The 22,719-nt window shown below is 43.6% G+C and overlaps 2 protein-coding genes across 13 annotated transcripts; one reads left to right on the forward strand and one right to left on the reverse strand.

Annotated features, from left to right (window-relative positions):
• Positions 1-3,120: 3,120 nt before the first annotated feature.
• iftap (intraflagellar transport associated protein) lies at positions 3,121-20,689 on the reverse strand. Of its 12 annotated transcripts, none has more exons than XM_021573163.3 (7): positions 20,347-20,689; positions 17,472-17,660; positions 17,078-17,238; positions 16,105-16,179; positions 15,702-15,765; positions 3,593-3,756; positions 3,121-3,328 (listed from the first exon to the last, which is right to left on the reverse strand). In XM_021573163.3, exons 2-7 carry the CDS (start codon positions 17,602-17,604, stop codon positions 3,221-3,223), a joined length of 705 nt encoding a protein of 234 aa, XP_021428838.3. In that variant the 5' UTR covers positions 17,605-17,660; positions 20,347-20,689; the 3' UTR covers positions 3,121-3,220. The 12 variants fall into 12 exon arrangements, with proteins under 12 accessions (XP_021428838.3, XP_090064959.1, XP_090064933.1 ...); XM_090208833.1 differs by having other exon boundaries at positions 17,440-17,660; positions 20,347-20,399; XM_090208807.1 differs by having other exon boundaries at positions 19,414-20,355.
• rag2 (recombination activating gene 2) lies at positions 19,415-22,590 on the forward strand. Its single transcript, XM_021573150.3, has 2 exons — positions 19,415-19,651; positions 20,719-22,590. The coding sequence occupies exon 2, from the start codon at positions 20,733-20,735 to the stop codon at positions 22,332-22,334; it is 1,602 nt and encodes a 533-aa protein (XP_021428825.2). The 5' UTR covers positions 19,415-19,651; positions 20,719-20,732; the 3' UTR covers positions 22,335-22,590.
• Positions 22,591-22,719: the final 129 nt, after the last annotated feature.

The raw sequence follows: 22,719 nt of genomic DNA on the forward strand, positions 1-22,719 counted from the left end.
TCTCTCTCCCCCATCCTGGGCTTCTGGTGGGGTAGCACCAACCGAAGGGCTGTGGTCACGGCCCCCATAACACACACACACAGTACCACAGACAACAGGAGCACCTGGGGAGGGGAGCCTGCTCCATCTGCTAAGGCACGGGAGTAGCATGAGATGTTTAACCGTACACTGTCGGATTTCAATTCAGTCAGCTAAGGGATACGAACTGAGACTAAGTTCCCAATGCAAAATTAAATACTCATCCTCTGCTTTCCTTGATTATATTTTCTATGATACTGTAAGCAATAACACATAAACACAATATGGTATGGACTTCAGTAAACAATAACAATATATTACTACAGTCAAGGATGCATACACCTATAGAACTACCACATAGTATCAGCTTTCACAGAGAAGAAAGAAATACATTGGAGCATCATACGTAGTACATACTGTGCTTTCAGAAAGTATTCATACTCCTTGACTTATTCCACATTTTGTTGTTAAAGCCTGAAATTGAAATGTATTAAATAGATTTTTTTTCTCATCCATTTTCTCTCCCCATAATGACAAAGTGAATACGTTGTTTTTTTGTGCAAATTTATTGAAAATGAAATACAGAAATCTCATCTACATAAGTATTCACACCTCTGGGTCAAAACTTTGTAGCACCCTTGGCAGCCTTTACAGATGTGAGTCTTTCTGGGTAAGTCTAAGAGCTTTCCACACCTGGATTGTGCAACATTTGCCCATTATTCTTTTCAAAATTCTTCAAGCTCTGTCAAATCTGTCAATTTGGCCGACCAACCAGTGCTCCTGCACATTGGCTAACCGGGCTATCTGCATTGTGTCCGGCCACCCACCACCCGCTTACCCCTCTTTTACGCTACTGCTACTCTCTGTTCATCATATATGCATAGTCACTTTAACCATATCTACATGTACATACTACCTCAATCAGCCTGACTAACCGGTGTCTGTATGTAGCCTCGCTACTTTTATAGCCTCGCTACTGTATATAGCCTGTCTTTTTACTGTTGTTTTATTTCTTTACTTAGCTAATGTTCACCTAATACCTTTCTTTGCACTATTGGTTAGAGCCTGTAAGTAAGCATTTCACTGTAAGGTTGTATTCGGCGCACGTGACAAATACACTTAGAATTGATTTTATTTTAAATTGTTTTTTGATCATTGTTGGACAACCATTTTCAGATTTTGCCATAAATTATCAAGTAGATTTAAATCAAAACTGTAACTTGACCACGCAGGAACATTCACTGGCTTCTTGATAAGCAACTCCAGTGTAGATGGCTTTGGCTTTGTGTTTGTCCTGCTGAAAGGTGAATTCATCTCCCAGTGTCTGGTGGAAAGCAGACTGAAACTGAAACTAAGATTTTGCCTGTGCTTAGCTCCATTTTCTCCAGTTTCTCCAAAACTCCCAAGTCCTGTTATTTTCACTGTCAATTAGGTTAGTATTGTGGAGTAACTCCAATGTTGTTGATCCATCCTCAGTTTACTCCTATCACAGCCATTAAACTGTGTAACGGTTTTAAAGTCGCCATTGGCCTTATGGTGAAATCCCTGAGCGGTTTCCTTCCTCTCCAGCAACTGGGTGTATTGATCCACCATCTAAAGTGTAATTAATAACTTCACCATGCTCAAAGGGATATTCAATGTCTGCTTTTTATAACTACCCAGCTACCAATAGGTGCCCCTCTTTGGACTTGATTAAACAATAATAATATATTACTAGTCAAGGATGCATACGCCTATAGAACTACCACATAGTATCAGCTTTTACAGAGAAGAGAGTATTTGTGGCTGAACCTGTGTTTGAAATTCACTGCTCGACTTGAGGGACCTTACAGATAATTGTATGTATGGGGCACAGAGATGAGGTAGTCATTCAAAAATCACGTTAAACACTATTATCGCACACAGAGTGAGTCCATGCAATTTATTAAGACATTTTCTACTCCTGAACTTATTTAGGCTTGCCATAGCAAAGGGGTTGAATACTTATTGACTTAAGACATTTCAGCTTTTCATTTTTAATTATTTTGTAAACATTTCAGGGAAAGAATAATTCCACTTTGACATTATGGGGTATTGTGTATAGGCCAGTGACAAAAACAAATCTAAATTTAAACCATTTTAAATTCAGGATGTAACACAACAAAATGTGGAAAAAGTAAAGGGGTGTGAATACTTTCTGAAGGCAATGTAAATGCCAGCTCGCCCATACAACACAAGGAACCGTGTTCCATTGAATGCTAGCTTTTCAAATGTGTCTGCTCTTTAACTTTTACCACGTAACTGTGAAAAGGTCTTGTCCTCTTTAGGCTTGTTCCAACCCTGCCACCCACCAATTAAATGTGAGGTGACAGGAACATCCATTAAATATGCATTGCGTTCAGACTGAGTAGGCTACACACGCGTCGCGTTGCACACATTCTTCTTAATGTTTTAAAGTAAACCAACAGTCCACACTGGAAGATGTATTTTGCTTTTCTGCAGTATGAACTCGTCAACGCCTGTCACTCTCTCACTCTCTTGCACGCACACACACTAACGCTCTCTCTTACACACACAAATACTTTAGATGTCAAATCAAAAACGAACCACTGACACAACAACATAGCATTAGTTAGAGGGAACTATTTGGAATGTGCTTTCAGGTTATATAGCCTGCTCAGTGCACCTCCCAGAGCTCTTTGTTCCAATGCAAAGGCACAGTGAGACACAGGCTGTAGCTACAGGGAATTAATTACAGTACAGGGTGTTTACCCAGTGGGGTACGAGCACGCACACACACGCACGTAAGCACAAACACACAAATTACCTCTTACACACAAACACAAATACACAGCTTTTCTGCTGTGTGATGACTGGTGGGCCAAGCCTCTATGTTCCTGTGTCGTCATTCATCAGTGACCAGTCTCACAGCCCAAAACATTGTGATTATTCCTGATCCAGAGGAGAGAATTCAGATAAGCTGTGCCATTAGCTTAGCACTATTTACAGTACATGAAGTCTGTGCTGCTGTTGTGTTCCTTTAAAATAGTCCTTTTCAAACACAGTTTTGGTGTTGCTCTGTTCTAATATTACACTTAGTAGCAAGAATGACAGGAAGGATGCTGTTTTCAGGAGTGGTTTATTAGTCCAGTTAAATGGTAAGTTGGGTAATTTGATGTGGTATGACACAAGGCTCTCCCAGACAGTGGTCCCTGCACAGAGGTCATACACCAGTGTTGAACTGTGGTAGGAGATGTTTGCTAGACAGCACAACATTGTCGTAGTCAAAGTTCTCATCCAGGTTGAAAGGCAAAACCTCTTCACTGTCACTCTGTGAAAAGTCAATGACATGAATTAAGTTGCCTATACTGTATATAGACAGACCCCTCTCGCATGACTTTAGCACAGAAAGACTGGCTTATATAACAACACTTATGAATGATTAACATAACTCTCAAACAAAATATACCAACTGCAAGTTCCATTTTCCTGGTCAACTAATTGCGGAGTCAACTAAGCTGTTCCTGGGGTGGGTAAATGTTATCTTCATCTTAGTGTCTTTATGTCATAGATTAGTAAATGTCCTTTCTTGTACCTGTCCCTGTGGTGGCGTGTCCTGCTGCTGTCCTCGTGTCCCCGGCCGTGTCCCCGTCGTCCTGCCTGTGGAGGTCAGGTCCAGCTGGGTCAGATGACAGAAAGAGGGCAGGTAGGCAGGGAGTTCCTCCTCCACCTCCCCTGGTAGAACCCGAACCCCACCATCTGAGAAAAGAGGAGAGAAGACACACAGGATGAGGACTCAACAGTGTCTTCTTTCTGCTTCTAGCTGTCCTTCCTCAGTAACTTGAAAAAGAAGGAGAGAACATCACACAGGATTAAGACCCCTCTTTGATGGTATGCACAGTTCACGGAGTGTGGCTTGAATAGGATTCACATAGTGAAACTGAACTGACCATTAAGTTTTCACTCAGAGCAGCCGGCCTTTTCAAGTGGCACTCCTTGAAAAGTTAGATAATTTTAGTTAATTGGGATTCAATAGCTCCTGAAGATCTAAGCCATTGTATTATTTCCAGAAGATCAGAGTAAGTACATCATTATGCAAATTATTATCACATTGGCTTTGTTCGGTGCCATCATCAAACACAATTCAGAAGTGTGACAATCAAATTACAGAAAATGAGAAGTGACTCTTTGTTCAATTAAAATCAGACTCCAGTAGGTTAGAAAGGGCTGCTCATCACCACAATTGAATTGTATCACTAGGAAATCGTGTATAGAAATTATAATTTTACGAGTAATGATTTTACCTCCTCAAGTTCTCACCACAGTGGGCACTACACACTGTAACATAATACAACTCCTGCAAAATCCAGCCGCGAGCTGTCCAGTGACGCAAGCCTACCAGACGAACTAAATACCTTCTATGCTCGCTTCGAGGCTAGGAACACTGAACCATGCATGAGAGCACCAGCTGTTTCGGACGACTGTGTGATCACGCACAAAATGCACAAAACGCCAAGGTAACTTGTCTAAATGATACCTCGTAGCATTCGCATCTGTAACCATGAAATGCTTTGAAAGGCTGGTGGCTCATATCAACACCATCATCCCAGACAACATGGACCCACTCCAATTCACATACCGCCCCAAAAGATGACGCAATCTCTATTGCATTCCACACTGTCCCATCTGGACAAAAGGAACACCTACGTGAGAATGCTGTTCATTGACTACAGCTCAGCATTCAACACCATAGTGCCCTCCAATCTCATCACTAAGCTAAGGACCCTGAGATTAAACACCTTCCTCTGCAACTGGAACCTGGACTTCCTGATGCGCTGCCCCCAAGTGGTGAGGGTAGGCAACAACACATCCGCCACACTGACCCTCAACATGGCGGCCCCTCGGGGGTACCTGCTTAGTCCCCTCCTGTTCACCCACGACTGTGTGGCCGCGCACAACTCCAGCACCCTCATTGTGTTTGCCCACGACAAGGTGGTGGTGGTAGGCCTGTTCATGGACAACAATGAAACTGGCAGTGTGGTGCCAGGACAACAACCTCTCCCTCAACGTCAGCAAAACAGAGCTGATCGTGGACTACTGGAAATGGAGGGCCGAGTACACCCCCATCCACATTGACAGGGTTGTAGGGGACCAGGTCGAGAGCGTGAAGTTCATCGGTGTTCATATCACTAGGGAATTATCATGGTCCACACACACCAACACAGTCATGAAGACTGCACGACAACACCTCTTCCCCTCAGAAGGCTGAACAGATTTGGCATGGGCCCTCAGATCCTCAAAAGGTTCAACAGCTGCACCATCGAGAGCATCTTGACTGGCTGCATCACCGCTTGGTATGGCAACTGTTTGGCATATGACTGCAAGGTGCTACAGAGGGTAGTGCGTATGGCCCAGTACATCACTGAGGCCAAGCTCCCTGCCATCTAGGACCTCTATGCCAGGCGGTATAAGTGAAAGGCCCTAAAAATTGTCAAAAAGACTCCAGCCACCCAAGTCATAGACTGTTCTCTCTGCTACCGCACGGCAAGCGGTACCGATGCACCAAGTCTGGATACAGTCCCAAAATGGTTTGCATGTCAGCAGTCAGGTTTTCAAGATATTGGACATTCAAGAACCAAAGTGTCACTTGACACATCATGATGATGTGTTTTTCATCATATAATACATTTTTTGAGCAAGAGACAAACCATTTTGGGACTGTATCAACACTGGATTAACGAAAAGAATAGTTGTTTTTGAGTGGAGTTTTCCTTTAATTTAGCAACTACATGCTTCACTCCATTTCAAAAGATTTTCACTCAACTGAACACGCCCCAGGAGTATCTGTCTTTCTGCTCCTCCTGTCAGACACATCCGACTAGTGTCGCACGGTATATCAAAAATAAGGTACTTTTCGGATACTAGAACATGAAAAACGGTTCGGTACTTCTGTGAAATGTGTCTCACGAATCACGCCTGTCTATCTGCACAGCCGACCCCTTATTATAGCACGCACTGTGCCTGCTCCACTTACTCATGACACACTTGAATAATGCAACACGTCATGTAGAAATGTTGAAACTGTTGATTACTGTTCACAAAAGAATGCCCATAAAGGCTAAAACACTTTACAATGGAAGAAGATAGCTTCCAGCTCTGTAAGCTACCGGTAACTTTCCTAGCTAGATGACAGCTAAAGCTGACATCCATTCACTACCCTAGTACTTTGTTTGTGATAATATGCAAACCAGAAGGCAACATATGCTGATTTCAAAGCTGATTGCCACTGAAAACTTTATTAATTCACTTACTCCTGTCTACCCCAAAGATGATCTATAGAGTGTTGAGGAGGAGGAGCCCTGTGAACCCATTTAGTCATTCATTGTTGGCATTGGTGCTCTGTAGAGTTGCTATTTTCTTGAGTAAATTAAATCGTGACATTCCTGGAACTACTCATTATACTAATAAAGTCCAATTAAATCAACAAATAGTATAAAAAAGGTTAATGGTACAAAACGGTATACATACTGTATATGTGTTGGCAAAATCACTACATATACCATCGAGCCAAGCGGGGAGAGGCTGCCCATTGACAATTCCAAGACCAGTCAGAAATGTCCAGCTAACCCTACCTCAATGACACCAGTGAATTTCAAAACTGAACTTGGATCTGCATTAAGTAGCAATGATATCCTTTGCCACCATTGTCTTACGACACAACAGATAGCTCGAATCAGTCATGACAATTCAACAAAACAATAAATATTTTTATTTACATTGAATTTCTTAGTGACATGATTGTATAACTAGCAACAACGTTTTGATGTTGAGGGTGCAGTATTTAGGAAGTTTAGCAATGAGGATGAAAACTAGCATAGTTCAGCTAGCCAGCTAGTTTAGCCAGTGAAAACAAGAGTGGGACAGGATATAGCTGGGCGCATATGCACTCTAGGCTAATTCAGTGCACAGACTTGAGTTTTTATGCCCTGATATCAGGAGCTGGCAGCGAAAAGTTCCATTAAATTGGGTGGTTCAAGCCCCGAATGCTGATTGGCCGACAGCCGTGGTATATCAGAGCGTATACCTCAGGTATTTACTGATTAAATTAAGTTGGTAAACAGTTTAGAATAGCAATAAGTCACCTCAGGGGTTTGTGATATATAGCCAATATACAGAGCTGTGTCCAGGCACTCCACATTGTGTCATACATAAAAACAGCCCTTAGCTGTGGTATATTGGCCATATACCACACCCCCTCGGGCCCTATTGCTTAATTATACAATTCAGAGACTGAAACAAATCCATCAGATGTATATTTATAATTTTGGTAATGAGTATCGTGATGGTATAGAGCAGGGGTGTCAAACCCATTCCACGGAGGGCCGAGTGTCTGCAGGTTAAGACCTAGACAACCAGGTGAGGGGAGTTCCTTACTAATTTGTGACCTTAATTCATCCATCAAGTACAAGGGTGGTGCGAAAACCCGCAGACACTCGGCTCACAACCAAAATTCTGGTATCGTGACAACACTAATCCAAACAGGACACTAAGCCTGCTGTAACTCTGCAGTGAAACGAATCTCTATCAAAATGCAAAGCCACACTACGAACCCATATTTCCTCTGACAGTTTCTCCAGAATACAGATCCTGCAGCATGCAGCAGGGGGACTCAACAACAGCATGAGAGAAAGGGTCACAGACAACAGGTGAGGGATGGTTGGCTGGCTGGCTGGCAGGCATATGAAAGACATCAATGGGGCGGAGGAGATTTAATCTGAATTAAAAAGGCCTTGGTCGGCTGTAATCATCTCTGCCAGCCAGCTAATGTAACCCACATCCAGAGAACACAGAGATGAGAGAGAGAGAGAGAGAGAGAGAGGAGCCTCAAATAGCAGGACCCAAAACACGCTCCTGATAATAGGACCCTGACCAAAACATCAGGGCGATGGAGAGCGATCAAACTGAAAAGGACAGGCCTAGACAACTGTCAAAGAGAGGGTAGGTATACAATTATGTGTCTCCATGCGTTCATAAAAGGGAATTTAAATCAATTAGAGAGGAGCAGAGACCATTAAATATTGACACTTCTCCTTGGCTTGGCTTGGCAGCCACAGGGCCGGTGTTGATCCTAATTAAACAGCTAATTACTCTCACTGTGAAAGTCACACTGGGATGGGAGGATGGAGCAGGGGAGGGGAGGTGGAGGGAGACGAGAGGATGAGGAAGCAAGACAAAAAATGAGTTGGTGAAGGGACACCACCTTGTGTATTATGTGCAGATGAGAAAGTCACACATTGAGCACGGTTACATGCACACAATAATACGAGTCAGATTAATATACATTTGTTTAAAACATTTAGATGCTTTGCAAGAAGAACAATTTCCCTAATAATTCTGTTTACATGGGCACATCTGAAATCAGGCTACCTGATGGAACTTTTGATGCAGAAAATCGGCAATCAAAATAAACGTTCTACCACAGTGACCATGTTATATTTGCGAAGCCTATTTGATTCTGAGTTTGGACATATAAAGTTTGTTTATGAAAACTTTTTCTATGATGCATACTTTTAGTTTTTGCGAACTCTCTTCACTCACTCATAAGAGGAAGGCTTGTGCTATCAGTGCTGCCACATGCACAGATCAAACACACCTCTGGAACACCGATTAAGCGGTTTACATGTCCTAATAATTAGAAAGATTTCTCAGAAAACCAGGTGTTTTAATCGGTGTATGCTTACTTTGATTTTGACCTTACACCGATTACGATAAACAGAGTAAGGTTTACATTACTATTTTTACACTCGGGCTACTGACATTATCAGTTTAATATCTAATTATTAGTGGGCATGTAAACTAAATATAGGTAAACAAGTACTCTCTAAGGATGTTTTACTTAAAGACAAAAATCACCTGGAGGACACAGCTACAGTGGTTTGTTATGTCTTGGAGACACCTTTAGTCAGTGTCAGAATGGGTAATCAAAAATAAACGGGTCTTAAATGTGAACAGTTTCAGGAAACTAGGCGTATGTCACAAGCCACGACTTCACAGGAGGGACATTTGAATGTTTTTTTTATCAAAATGCATTTTTTGGGGCAGAAATGCCTTCTGGAGCATAACAAATAACAAACTTGCATGCCATCTGTAAATATGAATAAAATTGTTAAATTACGAGCCTTGTTGGTTAAGCCACAGAAAAAGTGAGCAACCTTCCCAGTAGCCATTTGGCTGAGATAATGAGTGGGCTGGACATGCCGAGAGAGGGGTTCGGATTGGTCTGCCATATAGAGGGCTTCTGTCTATTTCAGCTGGTCAGTCTGTGTTGCTAATCCTGTCTAATGCGGCTTTTTTTTATGTATCGTGTAGTGGAGCTGCATACGTGTTGCTCTCCACTTTCTGGAGGATCGAGTTTTGAAATCAGTAGTATTAGAGTATGATAGCTAAGGAGATGAAGAAAAAACCTGTCTCCGGATTACATCTTCAAACTAAGGGCAACCGTGGCATGGCATCCGTGACAGGGAGACTCGTCCATGACGTAAGATAGTCTAGTTAGCTACATTTTCAGATATTACACGTTTGACAGAAAGTGGTTTTATTTCAAGCTAAAGTGTACTGTTAGCTAGCTAGATAACGTTAGCTGGCTGGCTCCCTAGCTAACGTTACGTGTATGACGTTATTATTCGTCTCCCAGAACCGTTTGCTTTGCTAGTTAGAGCCTAATGTTAGCTAGCTAACATTGAACCTGGTTGGTTAGCTCCCAGCAGATTCATGCAGGGTAGTAACGACATGATTTGGCACTATGTTAATTGTTGTTTAACTAGCTAAACATTAGCTGTCTGGCTCGTTAGTTAACGTTACATGGTGTGTGTGATCTTACACATTGTTTACCTAGCTAGGTTCATTGTTTGCCTAGCTAGCTAGCTACATGTCTTAAGCTAAAGTGTATTGTTAACCAGCTAGCTAACGTTAAACCTGGTTGGTTAGCTCCCAGCAGATACATGAAGGGTAGTAACAACATGATTTGGCACTATGTTCATTGTTGTTTAACTAGCTAACGTTAGCTGGCTGGCTTGTTAGCCAACGTTACGTGATGTGTGGGACCTTACATATTGTTTACCTAGAGCTAGCTAGCTACGTGTTTTGAGCTAAAGTGTACAAAACCGTTGAATATGGCCGGTGTCGGTAAAAGTCGGCAAAAAAGCATAATACAATTGTTGCCAGCGTTTTTGACACAAAGATCAACTGTACTGGTTGTTCATGCTCTGATCTTGTCCCATCTGGATTGCTGTGTGATAATATGGTCAAGTGCAGCAAAGAAAGACTAGCAAAACTGCAGCTGGCTCAAAACAAAGCAGCATGCCTTAACCTTAACTGCTTGCCCTTAACTGCACACACAGAACTAACATCAACAGCATGCATGCATAGCCTTTCATGGTTGAGGAGAAATTGACTCTTCTCTTCTAGTCTTTTTAAGAAACATTTGTATGTTGAAAATGCCTAACCACTTGTATAATCTATTTGCATACACTTCAAACAGACATACATACCTACCGAAGGCACAGCGGTCTAAGGCACTGCATCTCAGGCTGTATCATATCATATCATAACCAACGGCTGTGATTGGGAGTACCATAGGGTGGCGCACAATTGGCCCAGCATCGTCCAGGTTTGGCCGGGGAAGACCGTCATTGTAAATAAGAATATGTTCTTAACTGACTTGCCTCATTAAATAAAGGTTAAAAAAAATAAAACATTTAAATACCCCACCAGACACGCCACTATGGGTTTCATCACGGTACCCAAACCAAAAACAAATGTAATTCTTCGTTCAGTTGTGTAGAGCCATAACACTGTGGAATGCTCTGCCACCAGATGTTACTAAGGCAAAAAGAAAGTTTAGCTAGAAAAAAAAACATATTGTATCACAGCGCTTCTCCTCTGTCTAAACATCTAATTTAACTGTAATTATTATATAACAGTGTGTATATATGAATAGTGAGTAATTAGTATTTTTGTTGTCTCCTGGTGTATTTCCAATATACACTCGGCTGACAGTTTATTAGGTACACCACCCCTTTCACAAAAATATTTCACTCCTACAGACAGTGAGTCAAGTGGCCGTGATTGGGAGTCCCATAGAGCGGCGCACAATTGGCCCAGCGTCGTCCGGGTTTGATCGGGGTAGGCCGTCATTGTAAATAAGAATTTGTTCTTAACTGACTTCGTCTCGTTAAATAAAAATAAATACATAAATGGCGTGGGGATTGTTTTCCTGGCACACGCTAGGTCCCTTGATACCAATTGAGCAACGTTTGAACGCCGTACCTTGTAGAATCCACACCCCGAATGAATTCAGGTTGTTCCAGAGGCAAATGAAATTGAGCAAGTTGGAAATTGAGCAAGTTGAGATGACTAAACTGCTTGGAGTATCCCTAGATTGTAAATTATCATGGTCAAAACATATTGATGCAGTCGTAGATAAGCTGGGGAGAAGTCTGTCTATAATAAAGTGATGCTCTGCCTTCTTAACAACACTATCAACAAAGCAGGTCCTACAGGCCCTAGTTTTGTTGCACCTTGACTACTATTCAGTCGTGTGGTCAGGTGCCACAAAAAAATGACTTTTTTTTTTTTTTGCAATTGGCTCAGAACTGCAATTGCAATTGGCTCAGAACAAGGCAGCACAGCTAGCCTTTGGATGTACACAGAGAGCTAATATGAATAATATGCATGTCAATCTCTCCTGGTTGAAAGTGGAGGAGAGATTGACTTCATCACTACTTTTATTTGTGAGAGGTATTGACATGTTGAATGCACCGAGCTGTCTGTCTAAACTACTGGCACACAGCTCAGACACTCATGCATACCCCACAAGACATGCCACAAGAGGTCTCTTCATAGTCCCCAAGTCCAGAACAGACTATGGGAGGCACACAGTACTACATAGAGCCATGAATTCATGGAACTCTATTCCACATCAAGTAACTCATGCCAGCAGTAAAATTAGATTTAAAAAGCAGATAAAAAAAACATCTTATGGAACAGCGAGGACCGTGAAGCAACACAAACATTGGCACAGACATGCATACACACATATGATAACATACTCACTATACATACACATGGATTTATTACTGTAGATATGTGGTAGTGGTGGAGTAGGGGCCTGAGGGCACACAGTGTGTTGTGAAATCTGTGAATGTATTGTAATGTTTTTAAAATTGTACAAACTGCCTTAATTTTGCTGGACCCCAGGAAGAGTAGCTGCTATATAAAGTACAAAAAATATAAAGTACAAAAAAAGTACAAAAAAGGGGGGGGGGTACGACTCAGTACTAGATGGGTGTACCCAATAAACGAAATGTATAACTTATTTTATGTAATATCTTATATATAACTGTTCTGTACTTTGTCATGTATTATTACGTTTTATGTGGACCCCAGGAAGAGTAGCTTCTGCATGTGCAGTAGCTAATGGGAATCCTAATTCACTAAACAAAACCTTACATATACTTTTCTCAGACGCAACTAAAACCCATCACAGCAGCCATCACCCCTGACAGTCAGATTCATTCAGACGCTGAGCGGTCATCGATCCTGTTGTAAAGGCAATTACGATGTACTCAGTGTCAGAAAGACGCAGCAGAACCACCTTCCCCAGCACTCCCCTCCTCCTCTCCACCTGCTTTTACGCCCAGCACATTGATAACTATACTGTACATGCTAATCAAGGTGGGAGTTCACTGTCAGACGTTTGTGGGCATCAGCACCTTGGACAAGCAGCCAGGGTGACATTGACACCCTTCCAGTGATTTTAACACTGTTTGGCACAAAACACTGACACTTACTTAGTCAACCCTCTCTTCATTACCAATCCCCTTTCCCCATCAAGTTAGGAAGGACACACGCCAGGCCTGGCTGCAACCCCATTGTAAACACCCTCACAAATCAAATCAAAGTTTATTTGTCACGTGCGCCGAATACAACCTTACAGTGAAATGCTTACTTACAGGCTCTAACCAATAGTGCAAAAAAAAGTATTAGGTGAACAATAGGTAAGTAAAGAAATAAAACAACAGTAAATAGAACAGCTATATACTGTACAGTAGTGAGGCTATAAAAGTAGCGAGGCTACATACAGACACCGGTTAGTCAGGCTGATTTAAGGTAGTATGCACATGTAGATGTGGTTAAAGTGACTATGCATATATGATGAACAGAGAGTAGCAGTACCGTAAAAGAGGGGTTGGCGGGTGGGACACAATGCAGGTAGCCTGGTTAGCCAGTGTGCGGGAGCACTGGTTGGTCGCCCCAATTGAGGTAGTATGTACTTGAATGTATAGTTAAAGTGACTATGCATATATGATAAACAGAGAGTAGAGGCAGCGTAAAAAGAGGGGTTGGGGGGGCACACAATGCAAATAGTCCGGGTAGCCATTTGATTACCTGTTCAGGAGTCTTATGGCTTGGGGGTAAAAACTGTTGAGAAGCCTTTTTGTCCTAGACTTGGCACTCCGGTACCGCTTGCCATGCGGTAGTAGAGAGAACATTCCATGACTGGGGTGGCTGGGGTCTTTGACAATTTTTAGGGCCTTCCTCTGACACCACCTGGTGTAGAGGTCCTGGATGGCAGGCAGCTTAGCCTCAGTGATGTGCTGGGCCGTACGCGCTACCCTCTGTAGTGCCTTGTGGTCAGAGGGCGAGCAATTACCGTACCAGGCAGTGATGCAACCGGTCAGGATGCTCTCGATGTTGCAGCTGTAGAACCTTTTGAGGATCTCAGGACCCATGCCAAATCTTTTTAGTTTCCTGAGGGGGAATAGGCTTTGTCGGGCCCTCTTCACAACTGTCTTGGTGTGTTTGCACCATTCTAGTTTGTTGGTGATGTGGACACCAAGGAACTTGAAGCTCTCAACCTGCTCCACTAGAGCCCCGCCAATGAGAATGGGGGCGTGCTCGGTCCTCCTTTTCCTGTAGTCCACAATCATCTCCTTAGTCTTGGTTACGTTGAGGGATAGGTTGTTATTCTGGCACCACCCGGCCAAGTCTCTGACCTCCTCCCTATAGGCTGTCTCGTCGTTGATCAGGCCTACCACTGTTGTGTCGTCTGCAAACTTAGTGATGGTGTTGGAGTCGTGCCTGGCCATGCAGTCGTAGGTGAACAGGGAGTATAGGAGGGGACTGAGCATGCACCCCTGGGGAGCTCCAGTGTTGAGGATCAGCGTGGCAGATGTGTTGCTACCTACCCTCACCACCTGGGGGCAGCCCGTCAGGAAGTCCAGGATCCAGTTGCAGAGGGAGGTGTTTAGTCCCAGGATCCTTAGCTTAGTGATGAGCTTTGAGGGTACTATGGTGTTGAACGCTGAGCTGTAGAAATGAATAGCATTCTCACATAAGTGTTTCTTTTGTCCAGGTGGGAAAGGGCAGTGTGGAGTGCAATAGAGATTGCATCATCTGTGGATCTGTTTGGGCGGTATGCAAATTGGAGTGGGTCTAGGGTTTCTGGGAAAATGGTGTTGATGTGAGCCATGACCAACCTTTCAAAGCACTTCATGGCAACGGTCGTGAGTACTATGGGTCTGTAGTCATTTAGGCAGGTTGCCTTTGTGTTTCTTGGGCACAGGGACTATGGTAGTCTGCTTGAAACATTTTGGTATTACAGACTCAATCAGGGACATGTTGAAAATGTCAGTGAAGACACCTGCCAGTTGGTCAGCACATGCCTGGAGCACAAGTCCTGGTAATCTGTCTGGCACCGCAGCCTTGTGTACATTGACCTGTTTAAAGGTCTTACTCACGTCGGCTACGGAGAGCGTGACCACACAGTCGTCCGGAAGAGCTGATGCTCTCATGCATGCCTCAGTGTTGCTTGCCTCGAAGCGAGCATAGAAGTGATTTAGCTCGTCTGGTAGGCTCGTGTCACTGGGCAGCTCACACATACACACACAACATGTTGTGGAGGTGTCTGGTTGTTACTGTTGGGCTCAGCATCAGGGTTGGAGTTAGGGCCCTGTACCTCTGTGTATGGAGATGTAGTTTGCACGCGGTCTATGTATCCCTCACTGCTAAATGAGGACAGAGAGAGCAATACACCACAGAGCAGAGAGCCATTGCCCTTAACACTAATTACAGGGCCGGGGCCACAATTTGCATGTATTAAAAATGCGTAATAGATGGTAATGTATTTCAAATGAATGGCATGACTAGCCTTATTACAGAAATAATATGCACATGACATTAACTAAATCCTATTAGAAGGTGAACTGTTAAATGTCTTCTAGGGCTTACTGGCAAACTTCTTCATGTTTCCTTCTTTACATGGATTATTAAGAATATATTCTACTTTTCACTGAGATTTTCCTTTCTTTGAGGAAATAATGTAAGAACTCTGGAGCGCTGTAATTTACTGTCAAAGAAGCTTCGATTAATGGAACCATTCTCCGTGAAATAGCATTGTGGACTCAAAGGCTCATATCAATACTGCATGGCAAGGCGATAACTTTCTAATTCTACCGTAATCAGTGAAGATTAGGATAAATTAATGTTAATGATGATCCATGCACACTCTTAAATTACTTTAGAAGAAACAAGAATGCCATTATACAATGCCAAGAAAGTTATTTTCTATCTTGTACAATGCACTAATCTAAAATCAGTTCTGGAAACCGGAGAGTTATGAGTGAGAGAACAAGATGCTGTACCTGGGTCAGCAGTTACATCTCCTTCCTCCTCACTGAAGTCCCCAACATCCAGGTAGTTATCCAGCTATACACAGAGAACAATGGAGAGTTACTCTTCAATCAACAATTCTCAAATCAGAAAACAAGAGAAAGTGATTATTACTTTTCATGTTGTGTATATTACTGTAGTAAACAAGTTATACATCTGTATTTTGATCGATAGAGAAAGTATATAGCAGTTTATAATATGTGATCATCATGAGTCAATGTGTGTGACCCTGACCGATGTCAGTGACAAATAAATACTTAACAAATTGCAAGCAGTTTTTCTAAAAAATATGCACTAACATAAATATTACCATATTTAATATACAGTATGGAATTGGGATATTACAACAACATTACTTTAGTCCACAATATCAACCTTGAGAGTTATGCCTGGTGGACGACAGTCTCCATTTCCACAGCTGCCCACAGTCACTCCAGCACCTAGCTCCACCTGCAACCAAACCACAGTCACAAAGAGATACTCACTGCCAGATACTCATGCTGTATATGACCACTGCATTTTTGCTCAAGCAGTTTAACTGTCATTATGATCTCATCAGACACTAAGAGCTCTGTGGGGTCGTGGCCACTACTTCTGTTGATCTATGGCTCCAGTTACATATACGAATGTGTTTGGACAGCTGAGTGCCTCTAAGAGTCCTACAGATGCTGTAGGATCTTGTGCTCACTCAACTCTTCCAAATAATCCCCAGTGAGATTAATTGGAAACCAAATATGGGATCCTATCCCAGACTTTCAGTTTCAGTGTGTAACTTGCTGATGTGTAGTATTGATTACAGCAGAGAGAACCTTTAATCAGAATCATGGTTAAATCAATAGCTGGCATAGCCTGAGGTCCTAAGTACTGTTCATGCTCCAATGTACACATCTGAAGTAAATCTTCCTGCTCCTGAAACAATCCACTAATTTGGTTTAGGAAAATGGGATAACACTGAAATAGATGGAGGGAACAGAAATAAACCAAGGGAGACCGACAGAGAGAAAAAGAGAGAGAGAAATTGTATTTTATTTTAAAAATACCTTTATTGGCCCAATAGTTACATCATTAAAACACGGAACCAAGCTCCCCCGATGCCCCACACCCCTACAAAGTCCTCCAGAAGGCTTGTTAGTATTGTCATAATGTAGGGCGGCAGGTTTGCAAAGAGAGAGAGAATGAGAGAAAGAGAAAAGAGAAAAAGAACAAGAAAGAGCAAGAGAACAAGAGAGAGTAAAGGGCTGAGACAGGTGAAAGAGAGGAGGGATTGAAGCCTGGTGGGGTGAGTTTACAGTGTAAGCCTTGAGTCAGTCATGCCTGTAGGAAAGAGACAGATCTAGGTGTCACTGACCTCCTCCTGATCAGCAGGCAGGACACAGACACTCTGCTGTCCTCTCCTCTCTTCTGCTGCATCCTCTTCTCCATTCCTCCTCAACTCCCCTGATCTCTCCATCTCCCTAGAGAGATGACTGGGTCCAGAGGGCAGAGTCGTGTGTCCCCTCCCAGCACTCCCTGTGAGAGGGAGATCAGAAGAGAAAATACATGTGTATTTGTATCAATTTAATACATGCCTGTAAGGTATCAGCTCTACATGTAATGAAGTCACAACCCGAAGGCCTTTGAGACCAGGCTTGGGGCAATTTAGTTTCCAATTGAATTGCAAAAAATCCTTATGGAAACAAATTAGGTGTGTGAACTGCCTGTGAGACTGACCTGGAGTCAGTCATTGTGTGAAGGAGCCTGACCTGGAGTCAGGTGTGTGAAGGAGGACAGGAACTGGTCGTAGGTCTGTTCTGATGAGCTGCAGAAACACTTCAGGGTCTCCAGGACCACCTCGTCATCAGCCAGACCACCTGAGCCACTCTCCACCCCAGGCATCCTGCCACCCAAAACAGGCCGGCCTGGTACACTGGCAACCCCTGGGTACAGCTCACCTGGGGGAGATTGGAAAATGGGGGAGGGAGAGAGATGTTAAAATCAGTAGCACAGCGGCCATATTGTGCACCACGCGGTCTAAGGCACTGCATCTCAGTGCTAGAGGCATCCCTACAGATCCTAGTTCGATTCCAGGCTGTATCACAACCAGCCGTGATTGGAAGTCCCATAGGGAGTGGCGCACAATTGGCCGGGGTAGGCCGTCATTGTAAATAAGAATGTTCTTAACTGACTTGCCAAGTTAAATAAAAGGTTAAATAAATAAAATAAAAATTAGCTAGGCCCAGGTGTAATTACCCTGCTGCCGACACGCTGCTCAATCCCAATCACTACAGGGGGAACAATTAAGCATCGCATTAAACAGTGATAAACACTGCAGCAAGTATGATCGTCAGAACATCACAACTGTCACTGCGCCCATTAATCAAAACGGGAATCTTGCAGGAAAGGACTTGTCAGGTATTGAAACATTATAGCGGGGACAGAAACAGGTGCTACAGCACTTTCTAATGACTCTGTTCTACCAATTATACTCTTCAAATTCCTGCATGGCCTGGGATCCATCTCCATGGCTCACTGCTGAGCCTGCCACACACACACACAACTGCAACGACCCAGCTGCAGCATAAAGCAGACCACTGTGTAGGTACCTTAAGGAACTGACTGACTGAGCTGGTTTGTTATTCAGTGCTGATTTGGAGGTGTATTATCTTAACTCATAGAAAAAACATGCCCACAGTACCTATTCAGCTGTTAGGAATGGAGCTTTAGTTCCTGTTTCTGGTGCTGGAGGTACCCCCCTCTAAGCAACAACTCAAAGAGACACAGGTGCTCCGCTGCTTGTTTGTTTTTGAGTTCTAACGTTCTTCCAGGCAATTGTGGTTGCAGCGTTTGTTTTGTACACTCCCTGAGCCTTCTCACAGCCCCTCCAAAAACACAAAAACATTATGCTAATGGTTGTCAGACAGCTGCTTCCAGCTCACTGTGTGTTTGTGTGTGTGTGTGTATGTTCCTCTCTCTCCTCCGGTAGACTACACAATAAGTGGTTAGGCATAATAGAAAAGGAATTCAAGCTGGAGTAGAACTAGAAATTAAAAAGAAATAAAGCTGTGCTATTCTCTTCCCTTTCTCTTCTTTAACACAGTATAATGTAAGTCATGCATCAGGTTCAGTGTACCATGTGAGGACATGAATCACAGTCCCACTGACTGCACATGGCACTACACACATGCCACTTAGCTGTAGTGTGGAAAATGCCAAACTGTTCACAGAGGGGATAATGATGGCTCTCCAGCTAAAAAATGGGATACATACAATGAGGCCCTCTGAATGTTCCACAGCTGTAATGACACACACAGGGAGAGACAGGGAGCTAATGACCACCTTCCCTTAGATGTAAAAGCAATCTGACAACAATAACGTGGCTGTACTCAGAGTAACAAAGCCAGCTTTTACACTGTCACTGTGAGGAGTCCACAGGAGAGGAATGCGATGGAACAGGGAGGATGAGCTGAAGAGAGGGGCTGGAAGGATTGGTGCACTACATTTGCAACTATATAAAGGGCTGGCATTTCCATTAATTGCAAACAGACTGCCTTCAAACTGTAGCAGTCACAACTGTAAGCTACCTTTGGTTCTTCAAGGTTCAATCACAAGAGCAATGACAAAACTAAAGCACAAAAACATTGTTCTTTGCAGAGAAACAAACTCTACTGTGCACAACCTATGATTACTTAACAGTGATTGTATTACCAGCTCAGTCTTATTGCAGTGTAGAGAGCACACCTGCCTGTCAGCAGCAGTCACAGACAGTTAACCTCAAGATCTGTAACTCATCTGAGTTAATCGAGCTTCACAAACTCTGTCAACCACTGTCTGTCTACACAGTTTAGTACTAAAGATACACAAAGACTAGCCTAACTTATTACAACATTCCACAACACTGTTCTTCGAGACGTTCAAACAGTAACGTTAGCTACTCGAGCAGAAGGTAAGCAATGCTGAAATTCTACTTTCAATGGAAGATTTGACAATGATAGTAGTAACGTTAGCTATGATTATAACTCCAATGGGACAAGAATGTCTAGACATGATCTATAGCTAGCTAGATACATTCATTGTCACATTGGAGTTATAATCATATAGCTAGCTAGATATATATTTTATATATAGTAAGGATTGTAGAAAAGTTAGCTAGCTAATTTATGTCCTAAATTATCTCTTTAGCATAAAGACAGCATACGTTAGATAAGTAACTTAGCATAGCCGTTATTACTGTCTAATTGAGCAGGACATCGCAATGGGACCTTACTAACTAACGTGATTAAATGTAGCAGAATGCTAGATAGATGGTTTGCGTTGTTTACGTACTGTTATATAAAACAAATCACAGTTTCTCATTTAAACCATCTTTAGCTATATCTCTGCACATCACATCATAGATGATTATTGCCGAGGCTAATTTAGGCTAGCTAACGTTAGCTGGCTAGCTAACTTCCAACTAAGCTTAGCCAGCCAAACATGACCACAGCAGGCTACCACATATACTATTACAATCGAAGCTGACACTTGTATCATAGTATTATGTTCATTGTTCACCAAAATCGCTAGCTAACCCGTGTTTAGGAAAAATTGTTAGTTAAAACACGAGTAAAAGGTTGACAACAGAGCGTCGATTTACGTTACCTTCGCTTGGATTTGCGTAGAGCAATGAATGTTGGGAAATGAGTCTTTTGGCTATTTAATTGCACGAAAAGAAAGCGATTAAAAACTACACACTAATAGGAAATGTATCTGACAGTATTTTCTGCAGGTCATAAACGAATTTAGAATAAATAGTTCCTAAATAAACAACAATGAATAAATTGGACTGAATTTTTAGTTTTTTATCCTACTTGTTCAAACATAGTAAAAGGGCCTTTTCCTTTTAAGACACACAGTTCTGTCACTGATAATCAGACCATATAATTAGAAAGAGACAGACAACCCATGTTTAAAATCCTTCAGTTCAAAAGCAGCAGCTGACTGAGACAATTTTGTGTTGTTGTTTTCCCACAGCCACCTGCGGTAGCATGTCTCTGCAACCACTGACTGCAGTGAACTGTGGCAGCCTCCTGCAGCCTGGCTGCTCCCTGTTACAGCTGGATGGTGACATATTTCTGTTCGGCCAGAAAGGCTGGCCCAGGCGCTCCTGTCCTACTGGGGTCTTCGGGGTACGCCTAAAGCATGGGGAGCTCAAACTGCGACCCATCTCCTTCTCAAATGACTCCTGCTATCTTCCCCCTCTGCGTTGTCCCGCCTTGACCCGCCTTGAGCCCCATGATGGACACCCAGAGGGCTACCTCATCCATGGAGGCCGAACCCCAAACAACGAGATCTCCTCCAGCCTCTACCTGCTGACTCTGGACAGCCGTGGCTGCAACCGCAAAGTGACCCTGCGCTGTCAGGAGAGAGAGTTGGTGGGAGAGCAGCCAGGGCCCCGATACGGCCACACACTTAGCATGGTGCAGAGTCTGGGCAAGCGGGCCTGCGTTGTGTTTGGGGGCAGATCCTACATGCCGGCCGGGGAGCGGAGCACAGAGAACTGGAACAGCGTTGTGGACTGCCCTCCTCAGGTGTTCATCATCGACTTAGAATTTGGCTGCTGCTCTGCCCACACCTTACCTGAGCTCACTGACGGCCAGTCCTTCCACCTAGCTTTGGCAAGAGACGACTATGTCTACTTCCTTGGTGGCCACACTCTGTCGTCTGACTCTCGTCCTCCTCGTGTGTTCTGCCTGCGTGTGGAGCTCCTGCAGGGCAGCCCTCTGCTCTCCTGTGAGCACCTGGACACCGGCCTGTCCATCTCCAGTGCTATTGCCACCCGTGTGGGGCCCTCCCATGAGTACATTATCCTGGGTGGGTATCAGTCAGAGACCCAAAAGAGGATGGAGTGCAGCAGTGTGGTGCTGGATGACTCTGGGATAAGCATCGAGCCCAGAGAGGCCCCTCAGTGGACAGGGGAAATCAGCCACAGCCACACCTGGTTCGGAGGCAGCTTGGGTGGAGGGAGCGCTCTGATTGGGGTCCCCTCTGAGGGCAGGCCAGCCCCGCCCGAAGCACATTACTTCTACCAGGTGTGCTTCCAAAAGGAGGGGGAAGGAAAGGGTGAAGATGGGAACCAGGGCTGCAGCCAGGAGTCCACAGACTTTGAGGACTCCGCCCCTCTGGAGGACTCTGAGGAGCTGTACTTCGGCCGCGAGCCCCATGAGCTGGAGGACAGCAGCGAGGGAGAGGGGGATACGTACAATGAAGAGGATGAGGAGGATGAGACCCAGACAGGCTATTGGGTCAAATGTTGCCTGGGCTGCCAGGTGGACCCCAACACTTGGGAGCCCTACTACTCCACAGAACTGCTGCGGCCAGCCATGATCTACTGCTCCAAAGGGGAGGGAGGCCACTGGGTCCATGCCCAGTGTATGGAGCTGACTGAGGGCCTGCTGGTGAGGCTCTCGCAGGGAAACGGCAAGTACTTCTGCCTGGACCACGGGGGCCTGCCCCGCCAGGAGATGACCCCGCCACGTCAGGTGCTGTCCCTGAAGAGGAGCCCCATGAAACCCCAGCACAGGAAGGGCCCAATGATGCCGAAGATGACACCCGCCAAGAAGCGCTTCTTCAGGAGGCTGTTTGAGTAATGTCTGACCATGCAGTATAGTTATACTTACTCATTGATCAACTGGTTCAAAATATGTCATTCTAATTATATGGCCTAAATGCCATATCATTGTTTGATGTGCCATTGCAGCAATTTACTGTTCTCAAACTTATAAGTAAACTGAATAATTTTTTGTCCTTGTTTTTTGATTCCTTATAGTGTTCAATATTTTATGTAATAAACTAAAGTTTTGCCAAAAAATGTATGAAACCGAATTGAATAAAAATGGAAATTAATCCCAGAGTCTATTTGCTTCATGTTCTACTCCCACATATTACACATAGTGACTTTGTGGCTTGCTTTGTTCACCCTCGTTTTTGTCAGTCATTATTCTTCATTATTCTTTTAGAATATTTGAGGTTTGT

This window comes from Oncorhynchus mykiss, chromosome 2 (assembly GCF_057628025.1).
Source record: "Oncorhynchus mykiss isolate SJ-2025 chromosome 2, ASM5762802v1, whole genome shotgun sequence".
Classification (NCBI taxonomy): Eukaryota; Metazoa; Chordata; class Actinopteri; order Salmoniformes; family Salmonidae; genus Oncorhynchus; species Oncorhynchus mykiss.